Source organism: Salmo salar, chromosome ssa03 (assembly GCF_905237065.1).
Source record: "Salmo salar chromosome ssa03, Ssal_v3.1, whole genome shotgun sequence".
NCBI lineage: Eukaryota > Metazoa > Chordata > Actinopteri > Salmoniformes > Salmonidae > Salmo > Salmo salar.
In genome coordinates this window covers 15769697-15788488 of record NC_059444.1, presented here as the reverse complement: position 1 = coordinate 15788488, position 18792 = coordinate 15769697, and the positions used below count along the sequence as shown (strand labels likewise).

Here is an 18792-nt window from a genome sequence, read left to right as displayed (position 1 = left end):
GGACATGATCTCCTCAGAAGCCGTTTTGAGATGCAGCTTTGAACTGAACAAACCTTGATCTCCCATCCTTCCTCTTCTCCTCCCTAGGTGGTGAGGTGTCCACCCCACGGTTCACCCAGTTCTTCCGGGGCAGTCTGTCTGGGCTGACCATCCGGCCAGGGAGGATCGAGACCCAGAAAGTCATCTCCTGTCTACAGGCCTGTAAGGAAGGACTGGATATCCACTCACTGGAGAGCCTGGGCAAGGACATCAAGGTGACAGCTCTGCAGACATGCTGGTACACACATACAAACACATATATACAGACAAAAATCTACAAACACACCTTACCCTTATAAGTCATAACGTCTGTGTTCTACAAACAGTACTGTTAGGAGATCTGAAAAATCACCATTAATCTGATTAGTATGATTATACTCCTAGGTTAAGTATTTATTTTTAAGGCGATCCATGTAGAAACGGTACAAATCGAGAGGTTCAAGACCTTCGCAAGACATCCCAGTAAATGAACTTCACCTCTAGTATCGATGTGTTGATTCATGTGTAATTCTGTGTGTGCAGTTCCACTTCAACCCAGCCCAGTCGGTGCTGGTGATGGAGGGAGAGGACCTGGAGAGTGTCAACACAGCCATGGCCAAGGTCTCCTACATCAACTCACGCCAGTTCCCCACAGCAGGCCTCAGACAGCTACACATCACCACCACCGTACAGTGAGTATGGAACCCTATAGATGTGTATGTGTACGCACACACACAGTAATCTGTCTCTCACACACAGAAACACACTGTAATCTGTCTCCCACACACAGACACACACTGTAATCTGTCTCTCACACACAGACACACACTGTAATCTGTCTCCCACACACAGACACACTGTAATCTCTCCCACACACAGACACACACTGTAATCTGTCTCCCACACACAGACACACTGTAATCTCTCCCACACACAGACACACACTGTAATCTGTCTCCCACACACAGACACACACACACACACACACACAGTAATCTGTCTCCCACACAGACCCACACTGTAATCTCTCCCCCACACAGACACACACAGTAATCTGTCTCCCACACACAGCAATCTGTCTCCCACACACAGCCACACACTGTAATCTGTCTCCCACACAGACACACACTGTAATCTGTCTCCCACACAGACACACACTGTAATCTGTCTCCCACACACAGACACACACTGTAATCTGTCTCCCACACACAGACACACTGTAATCTCTCCCACACATAGACAAACACTGTAATCTGTCTCCCACACACAGACACACACTGTAGTCTGTCTCCCACACACAGACACACACTGTAATCTGTCTCCCACACACAGACACACACAGTAATCTGTCTCCCACACACAGACACACACTGTAATCTGTCTCCCACACACTGTAATCTGTCTCCCACACACAGACACACACTGTAATCTGTCTCCCACACAGACACACAATCTGTCTCCCACACACAGACACACACTGTAATCTGTCTCCCACACACAGACACACACTGTAATCTGTCTCCCACACACAGACACACACTGTAATCTGTCTCCCACACACAGACACACACTGTAATCTGTCTCCCACACACAGACACACACTGTAATCTGTCTCCCACACACAGACACACACTGTAATCTGTCTCCCACACACAGACACACACTGTAATCTGTCTCCCACACAGACACACAATCTGTCTCCCACACAGACACACACTGTAATCTGTCTCCCACACACAGACACACACTGTAATCTGTCTCCCACACACAGACACACACTGTAATCTGTCTCCCACACACAGACACACACTGTAATCTGTCTCCCACACACAGACACACACACACACACACACTGTAATCTCTCCCCCACACAGACACACACAGTAATCTGTCTCCCACACAGACCACAATCTGTCTCCCACACACAGCCACACACTGTAATCTGTCTCCCACACAGACACACACTGTAATCTGTCTCCCACACAGACACACACTGTAATCTGTCTCCCACACACAGACACACACTGTAATCTGTCTCCCACACACAGACACACTGTAATCTCTCCCACACACAGACAAACACTGTAATCTGTCTCCCACACACAGACACACACTGTAGTCTGTCTCCCACACACAGACACACACTGTAATCTGTCTCCCACACACAGACACACACTGTAATCTGTCTCCCACACACTGTAATCTGTCTCCCACACACAGACACACACTGTAATCTGTCTCCCACACAGACACACAATCTGTCTCCCACACAGACACACACTGTAATCTGTCTCCCACACACAGACACACACTGTAATCTGTCTCCCACACACAGACACACACTGTAATCTGTCTCCCACACACAGACACACACTGTAATCTGTCTCCCACACACAGACACACACTGTAATCTGTCTCCCACACACAGACACACACTGTAATCTGTCTCCCACACAGACACACAATCTGTCTCCCACACAGACACACACTGTAATCTGTCTCCCACACACAGACACACACTGTAATCTGTCTCCCACACACAGACACACACTGTAATCTGTCTCCCACACACAGACACACACTGTAATCTGTCTCCCACACACAGACACACACTGTAATCTGTCTCCCACACACAGACACACACTGTAATCTGTCTCCCACACACTGTAATCTGCCTCCCACACACAGACACACACTGTAATCTGTCTCCCACACAGACACACAATCTGTCTCCCACACAGACACACACTGTAATCTGTCTCCCACACACAGACACACACTGTAATCTGTCTCCCACACACAGACACACACTGTAATCTGTCTCCCACACAGACACACACTGTAATCTGTCTCCCACACACAGACACACACTGTAATCTGTCTCCCACACACTGTAATCTGCCTCCCACACACAGACACACACTGTAATCTGTCTCCCACACAGACACACAATCTGTCTCCCACACAGACACACACTGTAATCTGTCTCCCACACACAGACACACACTGTAATCTGTCTCTCACACACAGACACACACTGTAATCTGTCTCCCACACACAGACACACACTGTAATCTGTCTCCCACACACAGACACACACTGTAATCTGTCTCCCACACACAGACACACACTGTAATCTGTCTCCCACACAGACACACAATCTGTCTCCCACACAGACACACACTGTAATCTGTCTCCCACACACAGACACACACTGTAATCTGTCTCCCACACACAGACACACACTGTAATCTGTCTCCCACACACAGACACACACAGTAATCTGTCTCCCACACACAGACACACACTGTAATCTGTCTCCCACACACAGACACACACTGTAATCTGTCTCCCACACACTGTAATCTGTCTCCCACACACAGACACACACTGTAATCTGTCTCCCACACAGACACACAATCTGTCTCCCACACACAGACACATACTGTAATCTGTCTCCCACACACAGACACACACTGTAATCTGTCTCCCACACACAGACACACACTGTAATCTGTCTCCCACACACAGACACACACTGTAATCTGTCTCCCACACACAGACACACACTGTAATCTGTCTCCCACACAGACACACACTGTAATCTGTCTCCCACACAGACACACACTGTAATCTGTCTCCCACACAGACACACACTGTAATCTGTCTCCCACACAGACACACACTGTAATCTGTCTCCCACACACAGACACACACTGTAATCTGTCTCCCACACACAGACACACACTGTAATCTGTCTCCCACACACAGACACACACTGTAATCTGTCTCCCACACACACACACACACTGTAATCTGTCTCCCACACACAGACACACACTGTAATCTGTCTCCCACACACAGACACACACTGTAATCTTTCTCCCACACACAGACACACACTGTAATCTGTCTCCCACACACAGACACACACTGTAATCTGTCTCCCACACACATGCTCACACTCCTCAACCTCTTTTCCTCGCTCTCTCACACATAGTTTACAAGCCCAAAGACACAGGTGCTTGAGCGCACAGACACACAAACATGATTCACACCAAGCACACAGAAAGACTTGTATCACTTCACAGAATGTGTTTATCAAGCCTTCATTTGTGTATTTCACACAAACAAATACAGCAGAGGTAAAGAAATGTGGTTCTCTGGGGAAAGAGAACTGTGTGTGTGTGTGTGTGTGTGTGTGTGTGTGTGTGTGTGTGTGTGTGTGTGTGTGTGTGTACATCCGAGGTCTCTGCCTTTGCTCTCTGTGTGTCCCCGGGTCAGTGTGTATCCATGTGTGTGTGGCGCGCTCTCGAGGTTAGTGTGTCTGTCTGGAGCGGCCTGTGGTCTCTCTGTGTCTGATGTGCTAATCAGGAGTGTTAGAGGGGAGAGGCATGTCCCTCTCTTTACATCTCCCCTCAGTAACCACAGCATTCCACCACGCCACGGCTGAGAGGGCCGCTGGGTTGCCGTTGCGCCGTGGTTGCCATGGAGCTTTGGTGCAGGGGCCAACATCTCATCAGCTGATGATGAGGATATGAATGAGGGCCATGAAGGCAATCTGCTGTGTCAGGGTTTCTCAGTCCAGAGAGCACTCAGAGAGAGAAAGTTGATCATTAGACGAATATAGCTCTGTTAAGACTGGCTGGCTGATTGGGTGGCTGACTGGCTGGCTGGGTGGGTGACTGGCTGGCTGGGTGGGTGACTGGCTGGCTGGGTGGGTGACTGGCTGGCTGGGTGGCTGACTGGCTGGCTGGGTGGGTGACTGGCGGGCTGGGTGGGTGACTGGCTGGCTGGGTGGGTGACTGGCTGGCTGGGTGGGTGACTGGCTGGCTGGGTGGGTGACTGGCTGGCTGGCTGGGTGGCTGACTGGCTGGCTGGGTGGGTGACTGGCGGGCTGGGTGGGTGACTGGCTGGCTGGGTGGGTGACTGGCTGGCTGGGTGGGTGACTGGCTGGCTGGCTGGGTGGGTGACTGGCTGGCTGGGTGGCTGACTGGCTGGCTGGGTGGGTGACTGGCTGGCTGGGTGGCTGACTGGCTGGCTGGGTGGGTGACTGGCTGGGTGGGTGGGTGACTGGCTGGCTGGGTGGGTGGGTGACTGGCTGGCTGGGTGGGTGACTGGCTGGCTGGGTGGGTGGGTGACTGGCTGGCTGGGTGGCTGACTGGTTGGCTGGGTGGGTGACTGGCTGGCTGGGTGGGTGGGTGACTGGCGGGCTGGGTGGGTGACTGGCTGGCTGGCTGGGTGGGTGACTGGCTGGCTGGGTGGGTGACTGGCTGGGTGGGTGGGTGACTGGCGGGCTGGGTGGGTGGGTGACTGGCTGGCTGGGTGGGTGACTGGCTGGCTGGGTGGGTGACTGGCGGGCTGGGTGGGTGACTGGCTGGCTGGGTGGGTGACTGGCGGGCTGGGTGGGTGACTGGCTGGCTGGGTGGGTGACTGGCGGGCTGGGTGGGTGACTGGCGGGCTGGGTGGGTGACTGGCGGGCTGGGTGGGTGACTGGCGGGCTGGGTGGGTGACTGGCTGGCTGGGTGGGTGACTGGCTGGCTGGGTGGCTGACTGGCTGGCTGGGTGGGTGACTGGCGGGCTGGGTGGGTGACTGGCTGGCTGGGTGGGTGACTGGCTGGCTGGGTGGGTGACTGGCTGGCTGGGTGGCTGACTGGCTGGCTGGGTGGGTGACTGGCTGGCTGGGTGGCTGACTGGCTGGCTGGGTGGGTGACTGGCTGGGTGGGTGGGTGACTGGCTGGCTGGGTGGGTGACTGGCTGGCTGGGTGGGTGACTGGCTGGCTGGGTGGGTGACTGGCTGGCTGGGTGGGTGACTGGCTGGCTGGGTGGCTGACTGGCTGGCTGGGTGGGTGACTGGCTGGCTGGGTGGGTGGGTGACTGGCGGGCTGGGTGGGTGACTGGCTGGCTGGGTGGGTGACTGGCTGGCTGGGTGGGTGACTGGCTGGGTGGGTGGGTGACTGGCGGGCTGGGTGGGTGGGTGACTGGCTGGCTGGGTGGGTGACTGGCTGGCTGGGTGGGTGACTGGCGGGCTGGGTGGGTGACTGGCTGGCTGGGTGGGTGGGTGACTGGCGGGCTGGGTGGGTGACTGGCTGGCTGGGTGGGTGACTGGCGGGCTGGGTGGGTGACTGGCTGGCTGGGTGGGTGACTGGCGGGCTGGGTGGGTGACTGGCGGGCTGGGTGGGTGACTGGCTGGCTGGGTGGGTGACTGGCGGGCTGGGTGGGTGACTGGTGGGCTGGGTGGGTGACTGGCGGGCTGGGTGGGTGACTGGCGGGCTGGGTGGGTGACTGGCTGGCTGGGTGGGTGACTGGCTGGCTGGGTGGGTGACTGGCGGGCTGGGTGGGTGACTGGCGGGCTGGGTGGGTGACTGGCGGGCTGGGTCTTTGACTGGCTGGCTGGGTGGGTGACTGGCTGGCTGGGTGGGTGACTGGCGGGCTGGGTGGGTGACTGGCAGGGCTGGGTGGGTGACTGGCTGGCTGGGTGGGTGACTGGCGGGCTCGTTTTGTGTGTCTCTCTCTCTTTCTGTCTCCCTCTATTCCCTTATCCCCTCTCTGTCTATCTCTACCCCCCTCCTCTAGTCACCATTTCAAGAAAAAGTTATTGGATTTCAATGCTTGCTGTTGGTCAGAGGGCACTTGGTTTAAAAAAAGAAATGTTTTGCATGCATCTGTAACAGCTCATGTGTTTATGCCATTACCTAACAGGAGAGAGAGAAGAGAGAGAGACTTGTTCAGTCTTATAGGAGTTCATGAAATGTATTGGTAAACAAATGCAGGCCCAAAACAAGACAGGAAGTGAGTGTGGATGAGTGGAGAGAAAGAAATAGTGTGATATAAGGAATGAAACAGGCCCAAATAAGAACGGGAATGAGAAAGGATTGGGAGAAAAGTCAAAAAGGTGTGTGTGTGTGTGTAGTATGTGTGTGTGTCTGTCTGCGTGTGCGCCCCTTGTATAGGTGTCTACACCTGTTCACAGTTAAACAGCGAGGGAGGGTTCGGCCAAATCTAAATGGACGATTGTGGTGGATAGTGGACTCCTGTCACAGGAGCTGTAATAGGATTATTCTAACTCAGGAGAACTCAGACCGCTGCCTTGTATAGAGAGACGGCTCCTCCTACTCAGCAGACATATTTCTATATATCCCTGTCTGTGTCCCAAACTGCACCCTATACTCTACATGGTGCCTGACTGTGTCCCAAACTGCACCCTATACTCTACATGGTGCACTACTTGTGATCAGGGCTCATAGGGAATATGTAGGCAACAGGGTGTCGTTTGGGAAGCAACCCCTTAGTAGTGTTTCTGGTCAAGTAGCATTTATTTAGTGAGGTCCGGATCCCATTGTGACGCAGAGGGGACACTATTTGGCCGGGGGACACTATTTGGCTGGGGGACACTATTTGGCATGACAGGCCCTAGTTTAGTGTGGCGACGGTGCTACACCCCACAAATATTTTACCGATGTTGTTCGGGGTAATTGTTTGTGGAGTTACAGCCAATTTTGCTTATCAGGTAAATCTACACACACGATTGCAGGTGCACGCACGCAGGCACACACACACACACACATGCACTTCCTATTCAAAGCCAGATTGTTAGGTAATTATGGAGATCAACTAATCAGACATACACACATTTTTGTATTATTTTTTTATTTCACCTTTATTTAACCAGGTAGGCCAGTTGAGAACAAGTTCTCATTTACAACTGCGACCCTGGCCAAGATAAAGCAAAGCAATTCGACACAAACAACAACACAGAGTTACACATGGAATAAACAAACGTACAGTCAATAACACAATAGAACAATCTGTATGCAGTGTGTGCAAATGTAAGGAGGTAAGGCAATAAATAGGCCAATAGTAGCGATGTAATTACAATTTAGCAATTTACACTGGAGTGATAAATGTGCAGATGAGGATGTGCAAGTAGAAATATTGGTGTGCATTGACCCTGTTTTTTTGTTGTTGCCCTGACTCTCCTGCACTGGCTCTATGCACACTCACTTGACTCTATACACACACACACACACACACACACACACACACACACACACACACACACACACACACACACACACACACACACACACACACACACACACACACACACAAACATGCATACTGACGCCACACACACTTTCACACTCTTCTCATACGCTGCTGCTACTATGTTAATTATCTATCCTGATTGCCTAGTCACTTTTACCCCTACCTACATGTACATATTACTTCAACTCCTCGTACCCCTGCACATTGACTTTGTTCCGGGCCTCCTTGTATATAGCCACGTTCATTTATTGTGTTACTATTTCCTTTTTTGCTTATTTTTCTTACTTTTTAACTCTGAATTGTTGGGATAGGGCGCATAAGTAAGCATTTCACTGTAAAGTCTACACCTGTTATATTCAGCGCATTTGACAAATACATTTGATTTGATTTTGATTTGACACACAACACACACTCTTCATATTCAAATACATGTAAATACACAGACACACACATACAGTCATCCCATTCAAAGCCAGTCTGTTATTTAGTTAAGGAGAACAGCGCATCTAAATACAGGCTTTATTTAGGCCTAGACTTAGTGCAAGTAATTACCATGGGAAAGCAGTCCAATCAGTACTTTTAGCTAGTAAAGCCAGAAGCACTGTTATCATATAAAGAAATAGACTGTTTTTAATTAGCGTGGGAAAGTAAATATATGAATAAATAAGCGAGTGAAGAGCACTTTTCACCAACCCTTGAAAAGCGTAATTTCTCGAGGCTTTAGGCGCCAGCGTTTGTATTAATCCTGAGAGACTTCACTCTGCCCCCTTCAAACTGTAATGAACTTAGACGACAGCCAGCTTGTTTCCCCCAGACTGCCTGGGTGGCAGGGCAGCTCCTCGCTCTGGGTAGGATGTCCTTACAATCTAGATCCCAGATCTAGGTTCAGCTTACCCTCCCCAAGTCATAATCTAGTATGGATAAATGCAAAACTGATCTTAAATCAGTGACTAGGGGCAACTTTGTCTGAGTAAGGACAGTAAACAGTAGTAACTGTGAAAGGTGTCAGAGAGAATGTCACATCCAGAAACAACTCCTAGCCCCTAAGCCCTTACCCCTAGGCACAAGTGTGTAGGAGGTAGGTACAGTGAATGTAGAAATATAACATTAAAATGTTTCTTTGTTTGGGGGTTTCATGTCAATTGTGTTGATGAGAAAATGTGATAATTAGTATACGTATGTGAATGTGTGTGTGCTAGGGTTTGTGTGTGTGTTATTGGAAATGGGCAGCTTCGAGCCATCTGTCTCAAAAGCACATCACTCACTCCCAAATATTCTGAAAAGCTGTAGAGTTCGTTGCCAACAGAGACCACTTGCAAAAACAATTTGACAAATATTAGAAGTCCACTTTCACAGTTGCCTCTATCACAATCTGTCTTTGCAGTAACTGTCTCTGATCTCTGAAATTAAAATGAAAAGTGCCAAGTCATTCATTACCAGGACCAGAAAGAGTATTTAGGCTGTGTCCTCTTGGGTGAAAGCACTCATTAACGGTGCCACACAATGCAATTTATTTCGATTCCAGTATGAAATGGCAATTTTGTTCCCCTAATCTCTCTTACCCTCTTGTTCCTTATCTGTAGGCCAGTTATCTACAAACTGCCCTGCCCTGGCTTGAACAATCATCACCTGAGGAAAATAAGGTGCACTTTTTGCATCATCTGTCAATACACTAATGTCTATCTCCGTTTTCTACTACTTTTCTCTTCTCCTCCTGGGAGCTCAGGTGTTTTGGGGAGGACATATGCATCTCCATCCCAGACATTAAGGCTTTAGTAATGGTCCTGCCCCCGAGCGAGCCACGGATCACCATCGCTGGTTCAGATCAACTCGTCAGGCCTGCCGCCGACCTGCGTGGACCCATGGGCGTAGCACCCTTCAAGGAGCTGCGCATCACCAGCACTGTAACCAAGGGTGACGGTGTGCCGTTCAGCGCAGGTGGGTGAGGGGGCGGTTACCGTGGATACATGTTGATCAGCATGATGTGATCCCAACCAGTCAAGTTGTATAAGTGTGTGTTTGTGCATCCATGTCTGTGTTTGATTTTGTGTGCGTTTGTGTATATGTGTATAGTCTACAGGCCTGGTGTTCTGGAGGCGATGCACAACCTGGATTACTGTGATGTCCTGGTGATCGGAGAGGAGCTCAACCCGGAGCAAGAGAGTCTGGAGATTCACCACAGCTCTCTAATGGGGAAACACCTGGACGCCACAAACTCCACCTCAGGAATATCCATATATGGTATGTACAGTTGAAGTCAGAAGTTTACATACATCAGCTGACTTAACCCCTGTTTATATCTGCACCCAGATCTCTCTTTCTCAACCTGCCTCTCTCTCTCTACATACCTCTCTCTTTATCTACCTACGGTTGAAGTCAGAAGTTTGCATAGACCTTAGCCAAATACATTTATACTCAGTTTTTCACATTTCCTGACATTTAATCAGAGTAAAAAATCCCTGTCTTAGGTCAGTTAGGATCACCACTTTATTTGAAGAATGTGAAATGTCAGAATAATAGTAAAGTGATTTATTTCAGATTTTATTTATTTCATCACATTCCCAGTGGGTCAGAAGTTTTTATACACTCAATTAGTATTTGGTAGCATTGCCTTTAAATTGTTTAACTTGGGTCAAACGTTTCGGGTAGCCTTTCACAAGCTTCCCACAATAAGTTGGGTGAATTTTGGCCCATTCCTCCTCACAGAGCTGGTGTAATGGAGTCAGGTTTGTAGGCCTCCTTGCGCTCACACACTTTTTCAGTTCTGCCCACAAATTTTCTATAGGATTGAGGTCAGGGCTTTGTGATGGCCACTCCAATATCTTGACTTTGTTGTCCTTAAGCCATTTTGCTACAACTTTGGAAGTATGCTTGGGGTCATTGTTCATTTGGAAGACCCATTTGTGACCAAGCTTTAACTTCCTGATTGATGACTTGACATGTTGCTTCTTCAATATATCCACATCATTTTTCTGCCTCATGATGCCATCTATTTTGTGAAGTGCACCAGTCCCTCCTGCAGCAAAGCACCCCCACAACATGATTCTGCCACCCCCGTGCTTCATAGTTGGAATGGTGTTCTTCGGCTTGCAAGCCTCCTCCTTTTTCCTCCAAACATAACGATGGTCATTATGGCCAAACAGTTCTATTTTTGTTTCATCAGACCAGAGGACATTTCTCCAAAAAGTATGAATTTGTCCCCATGTGCAGTTGCAAACCGTAGTCTGGCTTTTTTAATTGCGGTTTTGGACCAGTGGCTTCTTCCTTGCTGAGCGGCCTTTCAGGTTTGTCGATATAGGACTCGTTTTACTGTGGATATAGATACATTTGTACCTGTTTCCTCCAGAATCTTCACAAGGTCCTTTGCTGTTGTTCTGGGATTGATTTGCACTTTTCGCACCAAAGTACGTTCATCTCTAGGAGACAGAACGCGTCTCCTTCCTGAGCGGTATGACGGCTGCGTGGTCCCATGGTGTTTATACTTGCGTACTATTGTTTGTACAGATGAACGTGGTACTTTCAGGCATTCGGAAATTGCTCCCAAGGACGAACCAGACTTGTGAAGGTTTACAATTTTTTTTCTGAGGTCTTGGCTGATTTCTTTTGATTTTCACAAGATGTCAAGCAAAGAGGCACTGAGTTAAAGGTAGACCTTGAAATACATCCACAGGTACACCTCCGATTGACTCAAATGATGTCAATTAGCCTATCAGAAGCTTCTAAAGCCATTACATAATTTTCGGGAATTTTCCAAGCTGTTTAAAGGCACAGTCAACTTAGTGTATGTACATTTCTGACCCACTGGAATTGTGATACAGTGAATTATAAGTGAAATAATCTGTCCGTAAACAATTGTTGGAAAAATTACTTGTGTCATGCACAAAGTAGATGTCCTAACCAACTTGCCAAAACTATAGTTGCCGTTTGTCACCTGCTTAGCAGTCGTATCAGAAGCTATACAAGATATTAAAGCTGTGTTTTGAGAAAAACACTGGGCCCAGTGTTGATCCCTGGGGGACACCATCTATTTTTGGCTGGGAACACCAGGGACACCTTTGGTAATGATGTCCTTACTCCTGTCTTTTTCCCTAGGTGTGGACTCCATGGCCCACTATGAGGAGGCCCTCAGGCAGGTGCGCTACAGGAACTGGCGTCCGGCGACCCTGACTAACAGGAGGTTCAGGCTCACCTGCTCTGAGCTCAATGGACGCTACACCAGTAACGAGTTTAACTTGGAGGTCAGGGAAGAAATGTTTTTTTCCCTACTTCACCCCCACTCACAGTTTCTATTCTCTCATATTTCCACCACTGCCGCTCCTCTGTCTTCATACCTATTTTAACACATTTCTCTCCTTTTCTCACACTTGCCACATTTCTGCAACATCACTTATCACCCAGCCCCATTTACCCTTTATCCCCGTCTGTCTTTGTCTGCATCAGTGCCATCTCCTTACTGACTGATATGTTCTTTGTCCCGCCCTCAGGTTAGCCTCGTTCACAACGCAGCACCTGTAGAGCATGTCAATCACATGGCTGTCCAATCCCAGTACATGCGGTCGGTGCATCATCCACTGATGGTGCACTCTGTCAATTCCCACATCTCAGGTAAGGCACCCAGCAGTTCACACGCACACACACGCACAGTGAAGACCTGAGGGTGTGTTTTTTTGAACTGGAGGGGGATCCAGATTAGGCTAAGCCTTCAGATCATACAGACACACGCTGTCTCTGTCTCCCTCTCTCAGTGTCACACACAGGCAAACACACACACACACACACACACACACACACACACACACACACACACACACACACACACACACACACACACACACACACACACACACACACACACACACACACACACACACACACACACACACACACACACACACACACAGGACTGAGTGATCCTCCCAAGGGTAGGGAGGACAGAGCACACAGCAGAGGGAACTGGGGATCTCTGCCCTATTGTGTACAGAGAGAACCGAGTGTAGAGACACAGCTCAATGGAAAGAATGCAGATTTCTACGGTTTTACCACAAGAACAGAAAGCCAGTCCCTCCATCCTTTTTTTTATACTACATTAATAAGACTAATATACACTACTTTCAATGTAATGAAACAATGAAGTGATTTTGTAATTTCAGATGAACTTAACTTTTAAACACATTTCTCCCCCCACAGGCACCCCTCCAGCTGCCACAGTCGTGGTAGTGATCTGTATCGCCGCCCTGGTGTGTATAGTGGTGCTAGGCATCTACAGGCTCCACAGTACCCACCAGGACAGCTCCAAGAGTGAGGAGGATGGAGCCAAGGAGCCAGAGATGGACTGGGACGACTCCACCCTCACCATCACAGTCAACCCTATGGAGGTGAGAGGACATTACACAAAGGAATTCCCAGAAAAGGCACTGTCAACTAAAATCAACTCCAAGGCACTTGTGAAGATCTGAATTGTTGAGACCTATTGAATTGACTGAATATGTGTAGGGGTTGAATGATTAATTAGGCCTACTCTAGGTCTAGTGGAATGGCTAGGGATTGATTTGTGACTGGGTTTTATTACATGTATTTCATTACATTTATTACATTAAAACTGTTTTGGTATTATATTTAGGGATTGAGTTTAGTAGCAAGGACATTATTTTTGTCCTTTGATAAGTTATATTATCAATGAGCACCTGCAGAGAGGATTTCTGATCTATAGCTTTTAAGTGTTCAGGTAGGCCTCCGCACAATAACAAACACATAAATAGGAGGGGTGCTCGACAACAATGACAGAAATCCAACAAAGGCTTGCCAAGAAAAAACTGCCAAAAAGACTAATTAAAGGCAGAGAGGTGTTGGTGATTTAAGTGAGAAGTAGGCATTGGTCTGAAGCCAAAAAAGAAAGGAAATTCAAGTGAGCACCACAATGCCTATTCCACCCATGCTCTACCAAGGTTTTCCAGCACACAGCTTTGACCTACTACAGTAGCTATGTTGGTCTATTGTACTTCAAACAATGTTTATGCAAGTTGCTTAGGATTCAAACCTTCTTAAACAGTAACTTTCTAGCTAGCTAACAAAGCTGTCAAATTGGTTGTTGATCATTGCTACACAGCCATTTTCAAGTTTTGCCATAGATCTTCAAGTAGATTAAAACTGTAACTCGGCCACTCAGGAACATTCACCGTGTTCTTGGTAAACAACTCTAGTGTAGATTTGGCCTTATGTTTTAGGTTATTGTTCTGCTGAAAGGTGAATTCATCTCCCAGTGTCTGGTGGAAAGCAGAGAGAACCAGGTTTTCCTCTAGGATTTTGCCTGTGCTTATCTCCATTCCATTTCTTTTTTAATCCTGAAAAACGACCCAGTCCTTAACGATTATAAGCATACCCATAACATGATACAGCCACCACTATGCTTGAAAATATGGAGAGTGGTATTCAGTAATGTGTTGTATTGAATTTGCCCCAAACATAACACTTTATATTCAGGACAAAAAGTGAATTGCTTTGCCACATTTTTTGCAGTATTACTTTAGTGCTTTGTTGCAAACAGGATGCATGTTTTGGAATATTTTTATTCTGTACAGGCTTCCTTCCACTCTCACTTTCTCCTATCACAGACATTGAATTCTGTAAATGATTTAAAGTCACCATTTACCAATAAGTGTGAGGCATAAAAAAAGAATGAATAAAAACTCCCTGGCCTTTGTGTTTGAATCTGTGTTTGAAACTCACTGCTCGACTGAGGGACCTTACATATAATTAATTGTATTTGGGGTACAGAGATGAGGTAGTCATTCAAAAAATCCATGCAATTTATTAAGCACATTTTTACTCCTGAACTTATTTAGGCTTGCCATAACAAAAGGGTTGAATACGTACTGACTCAAGACATTTCAGCTTTTCATTTTTAATTCATTGGTAAAAAAATGTCAGTGGTAAAAATTCCACAATCTAAATGTAATCCATTTAAAATTCCTTCTGTAACACAAATATTTGGGTGTCTGTGAAAGCGGCGGTACAGAGACCCTAAAAAATGTTGGGTAATAGAAATGAGGAGAGTGAAAAATCATTCTTTAGCCCCTCGATCAGGATCCATGGTGTCTAAGATTGTTCCAATTATTATTTTTTGGTGCTGTTATTTGCCATTCACCTTGAATCATGTTATTTACACTGCTGTGTCTCAGTAAACCACTAGGCTATAAATAGGAGCTAAGTGCAATGCAGGTAACACTGAGGAAGATGTCAGCTTGACATCATGTCATTCACCTGTACTACTCATCCTGAACAATGGATTAAAGTGAGCTAAAATCAATCAATCTCTACCATTTTTGTTGAGTGCTCCAACTCTCTGCCTTGAATGAGTCATTTTGGAAGTTTTTATTGGCACACCCTTATGTTACAGTATCTTTAAAGTGTCTTCTGCATATTGGAAGAGTAATTCTGTGTTCCACTGTGTCCTTTCCTGTAGAACGTCGGAGAGCCTCAGACGGTGGAGGTAAATGAGGAAGAGGAAGATGATGAAGAGGAAGATGAACAGGCAGGCGACATCACGAGTGCAGAGTCTGACGACAGTGATGAAACAGAGGAAGAGGAGGAGGACGAGAGGGAAGTGAAGGAGAGCAAGCCGAAGAGCAAGCTGGAATGGGATAGCTCTTCGATAACATATTAATCTTTCACGCATGCGCACATACACACACACCCCTACATATACAGAATTTGCTCAAAGTCAGTCAATCAGTTGTGAAAACAGCTACCCCTCAAGTTTGCCACTGTCCAATGTTTTATGAAATGTTGCTCTCTTCTGGTCAAAATAAGGCATTACACACAAAAGGTTTCATTGTTTTCTGACTAACCAGTGGAGCTTATTTTCTCATATTTTGGTGTAACTAATTGTTCCTATTTAAAACCACCATTGACAACACAATAGGTAGGGCCAATTGAAAATTCATTTGCACAAGCACATTTCCACCTTATGGCTCGTTCATCTGTGTTTCATTATTTCTGGGTTTGGACACGAAACATTGGACAGCACATTTTCCTCTTATCTTCATTCCTGCCGTTGAGTTACTAATACAAAAATATCTTTGAATGCATTCATTGTAACTACCTTCTTTTGCATTAATACAAAATTATGCATTTCTTTGGATTATGAGATTGTATTTTATTCATTTGAAATCTTGGAAATATGTTTGAGGTCTTCTGAAAAACAGACTTACAAATTGTCATTAGCATATTTAATTTAAATAAGGTATTTTAAGAGCCAATGTATTTACAAAACTAATTTTGAACATTTTGATAGTCTCCTTTTTCTTTCTGTCTGCCTGGTTCATGTTCTTGGACATATGAAAAAAAGAGAAGTTCCTGTATGTTTTTATAAATCCCTCGTGAATATAGCAGGTAGTGTAGCTGAACTATCATTCACCTTGGGCTTGGTTCAATCCGTGGCGTTGAAGACCTGCGCTTCAACACACAACAGATGTAAAGGCAATGTTCGCAGAGATTGCATTCACGGTAAACGCTGCATAGGATGGCTCAATTACCTTTACCAATCGCACTATGGCGCTACGGATTGAATCGAGCCCCTTGTCTCCCACCTACCTCTCTTCAAACTGTATGTTTAAACTTGCTTGCATCAGAGGCAGGGCATTTTGAGTAGTCGAGTTTCTCCTAACCACAGATCTAGGATCAGCTTACCCTCCTTCAACTAACTTTAACCATTAGAAAGGAAAATGCTAAACTGACCTTAGATCAGCACTCATGGTCATGCCTCTATCTGTGTTTGCCGTTGACTTGTGTCCATCTACTTCTTAGGCTGAAATGAGGGCCTGAGAATAGACACTTAAAGGGATAGTTAACCCCATAATAAAGTTTGTCCATTGTTTTCATACATCAAAAGTCATATAAAGTCCATAAGTTGTGTAAATGTTTCATACCATCTGTTGTTTAAAACAAGGAAAATGCGTCTGACAGCTCATTTTGGGGTGAACTATCCCTTTAGTCCCCACCAGAGGGCAACATCATACAAAATCCCTATTCTCGGTTTGACAGGTTTGCATTTTTAGCCTGGGCACAGAGACAATTGATCACATTTTCTTTGGCTATCTTTACACAGGCAACCCATTATTGGGGACCCGACCAAATTCACATAGAAATATGAGTTATGGAGCTGTCACTCATTGAAAGCAAGTCTAAGAAGCGGTAGTTCAGTTCTATGTGCACTTTTTCTATGCTTCCCGTTCTTAAGTTTTGTTTTTGCATCTTTTACTTTTGGTTTTGTACACCAGCTTCAAACAGCTGAAAATATGATATGTTTGGTTATGGAAAATATATTTCAAAGCGGTTTAGATGGTAAAACTATTCTCTACATAATGACTGCTTGTTTTGTCACAAACTGAAATTAGGCACATTTTAGAAACCAGGAAATAGTTCAATTTCTCCACATGGCACCTTTCAACACTTGTGGAAAGCCTGTGTTAAATCGTTGTATATATATTAATTGGTATTTTGACCAATCAGATCAGCTCTGAAAAATATCTGATATGAAAAGATCTGATTGGTCAGATGACCAATTAGTGGAAAACCCCAAAATGGGCTGCCTGTGTAAATGCAACCTTTGGGTGCATCTCAAAGGGCTGAATTGTCTTCTTCACCTTGTCTCCTTTCCTTCACCTGTCCATCAAAAACAATGGTAAGGTGAAAGCAAATTGGTGGGTGCCATTGCCTACCCATATTTTGCTTTCACCAGCTCACTTCATGTCCATACAGATTAAGGAAAGGAGACAAAGAGAGGAATCCACTTCTGACTATTGAGATACTCTCATGTTGTTGTTGTTCTATGATAAACCACCTCTGTCAGGAGTGCCACTGTATGAAACCAGAAACTATTGATCCTCACGCTCGTTCTCTGGTGGCCTATAACAGGGCTGCTGTAGCTGAATCTAACCAACCCCTTTCTGACCCCTTGATTTTCCCAGAATGCCACTCTAAACTCTGCATCCGTTACATGTTTATGTCTGTAACAGTGGTTAGAACTCTTCCCCGTCGGCCTTAATGCCTGTGGTTGTGATGTCATCATCGTGAGACGCGCCTTTCCCATTGCCTTGTTTCACCCCATCTTTACACCAAGTGTGTCATAGAGGAGTAAAAATAAATTTTGCATATAAACTGCGTCAAAACAGTTAAAGACAGTTATTTTATATATATGTTTCATTTATTTTTGTTTTTGTAAAGGTTTTTCTTTTTCTCTTTGGTGGTCACGGCAGCACTTTCTGTACATTGACCAATAAAGACTTGTTTTAGAATCTACAGTATATGTCTCTTCTCTCTATATGTGAGGACAAGTGTGATGTCCTGTCTTGCTGTCTCATAACCTAGTATGCCTAGAACTGTATAAGGAATTTGATAGGCTACATTTTACGGTGTGACTGTGCTCTAATTTGACTGGGGATAGCTTTATTTGTGACCTACAGGTACAAATTAGAATTGTGCAATAGCAGAGCATAAGAGAGTTGCAAACGTTGCTTTTTTGTGTCAGCAATTAGACATTGTTCTTAGGGGGGCCTAGTTACCCCTTAGTACCCTAATGTTGGTGCTAGCAAGCAAGCTAGGTTGAGCTAGGTATCAACAGCCAATTCATTAGGGTTTGGAAAATAGTGCGCTTCAATAAAAATGCGATCTCTCTGAGTATTTGCATAAAGTTCAGCTTTCTCCAAAGTTGGTACCGCACTGTTC

At 46.3% G+C, this 18792-nt stretch overlaps 1 protein-coding gene across 1 annotated transcript in view; it reads left to right on the top strand.

The window, feature by feature from the left end:
• The window catches only part of LOC106599045 (calsyntenin-2), a 284039-nt gene extending 265673 nt beyond the window's left edge, over positions 1 to 18366 (top strand). Inside the window, exons 10-17 of the mRNA XM_014190100.2 lie at positions 88 to 254; positions 562 to 710; positions 9794 to 10005; positions 10141 to 10308; positions 12160 to 12305; positions 12552 to 12672; positions 13255 to 13442; positions 15530 to 18366. Coding sequence (XP_014045575.1) covers positions 88 to 254; positions 562 to 710; positions 9794 to 10005; positions 10141 to 10308; positions 12160 to 12305; positions 12552 to 12672; positions 13255 to 13442; positions 15530 to 15730 — 1352 coding nt within the window. The 3' untranslated portion in view covers positions 15731 to 18366. The remainder of the gene's footprint in view (positions 1 to 87; positions 255 to 561; positions 711 to 9793; positions 10006 to 10140; positions 10309 to 12159; positions 12306 to 12551; positions 12673 to 13254; positions 13443 to 15529) is intronic.
• Positions 18367 to 18792: the final 426 nt, after the last annotated feature.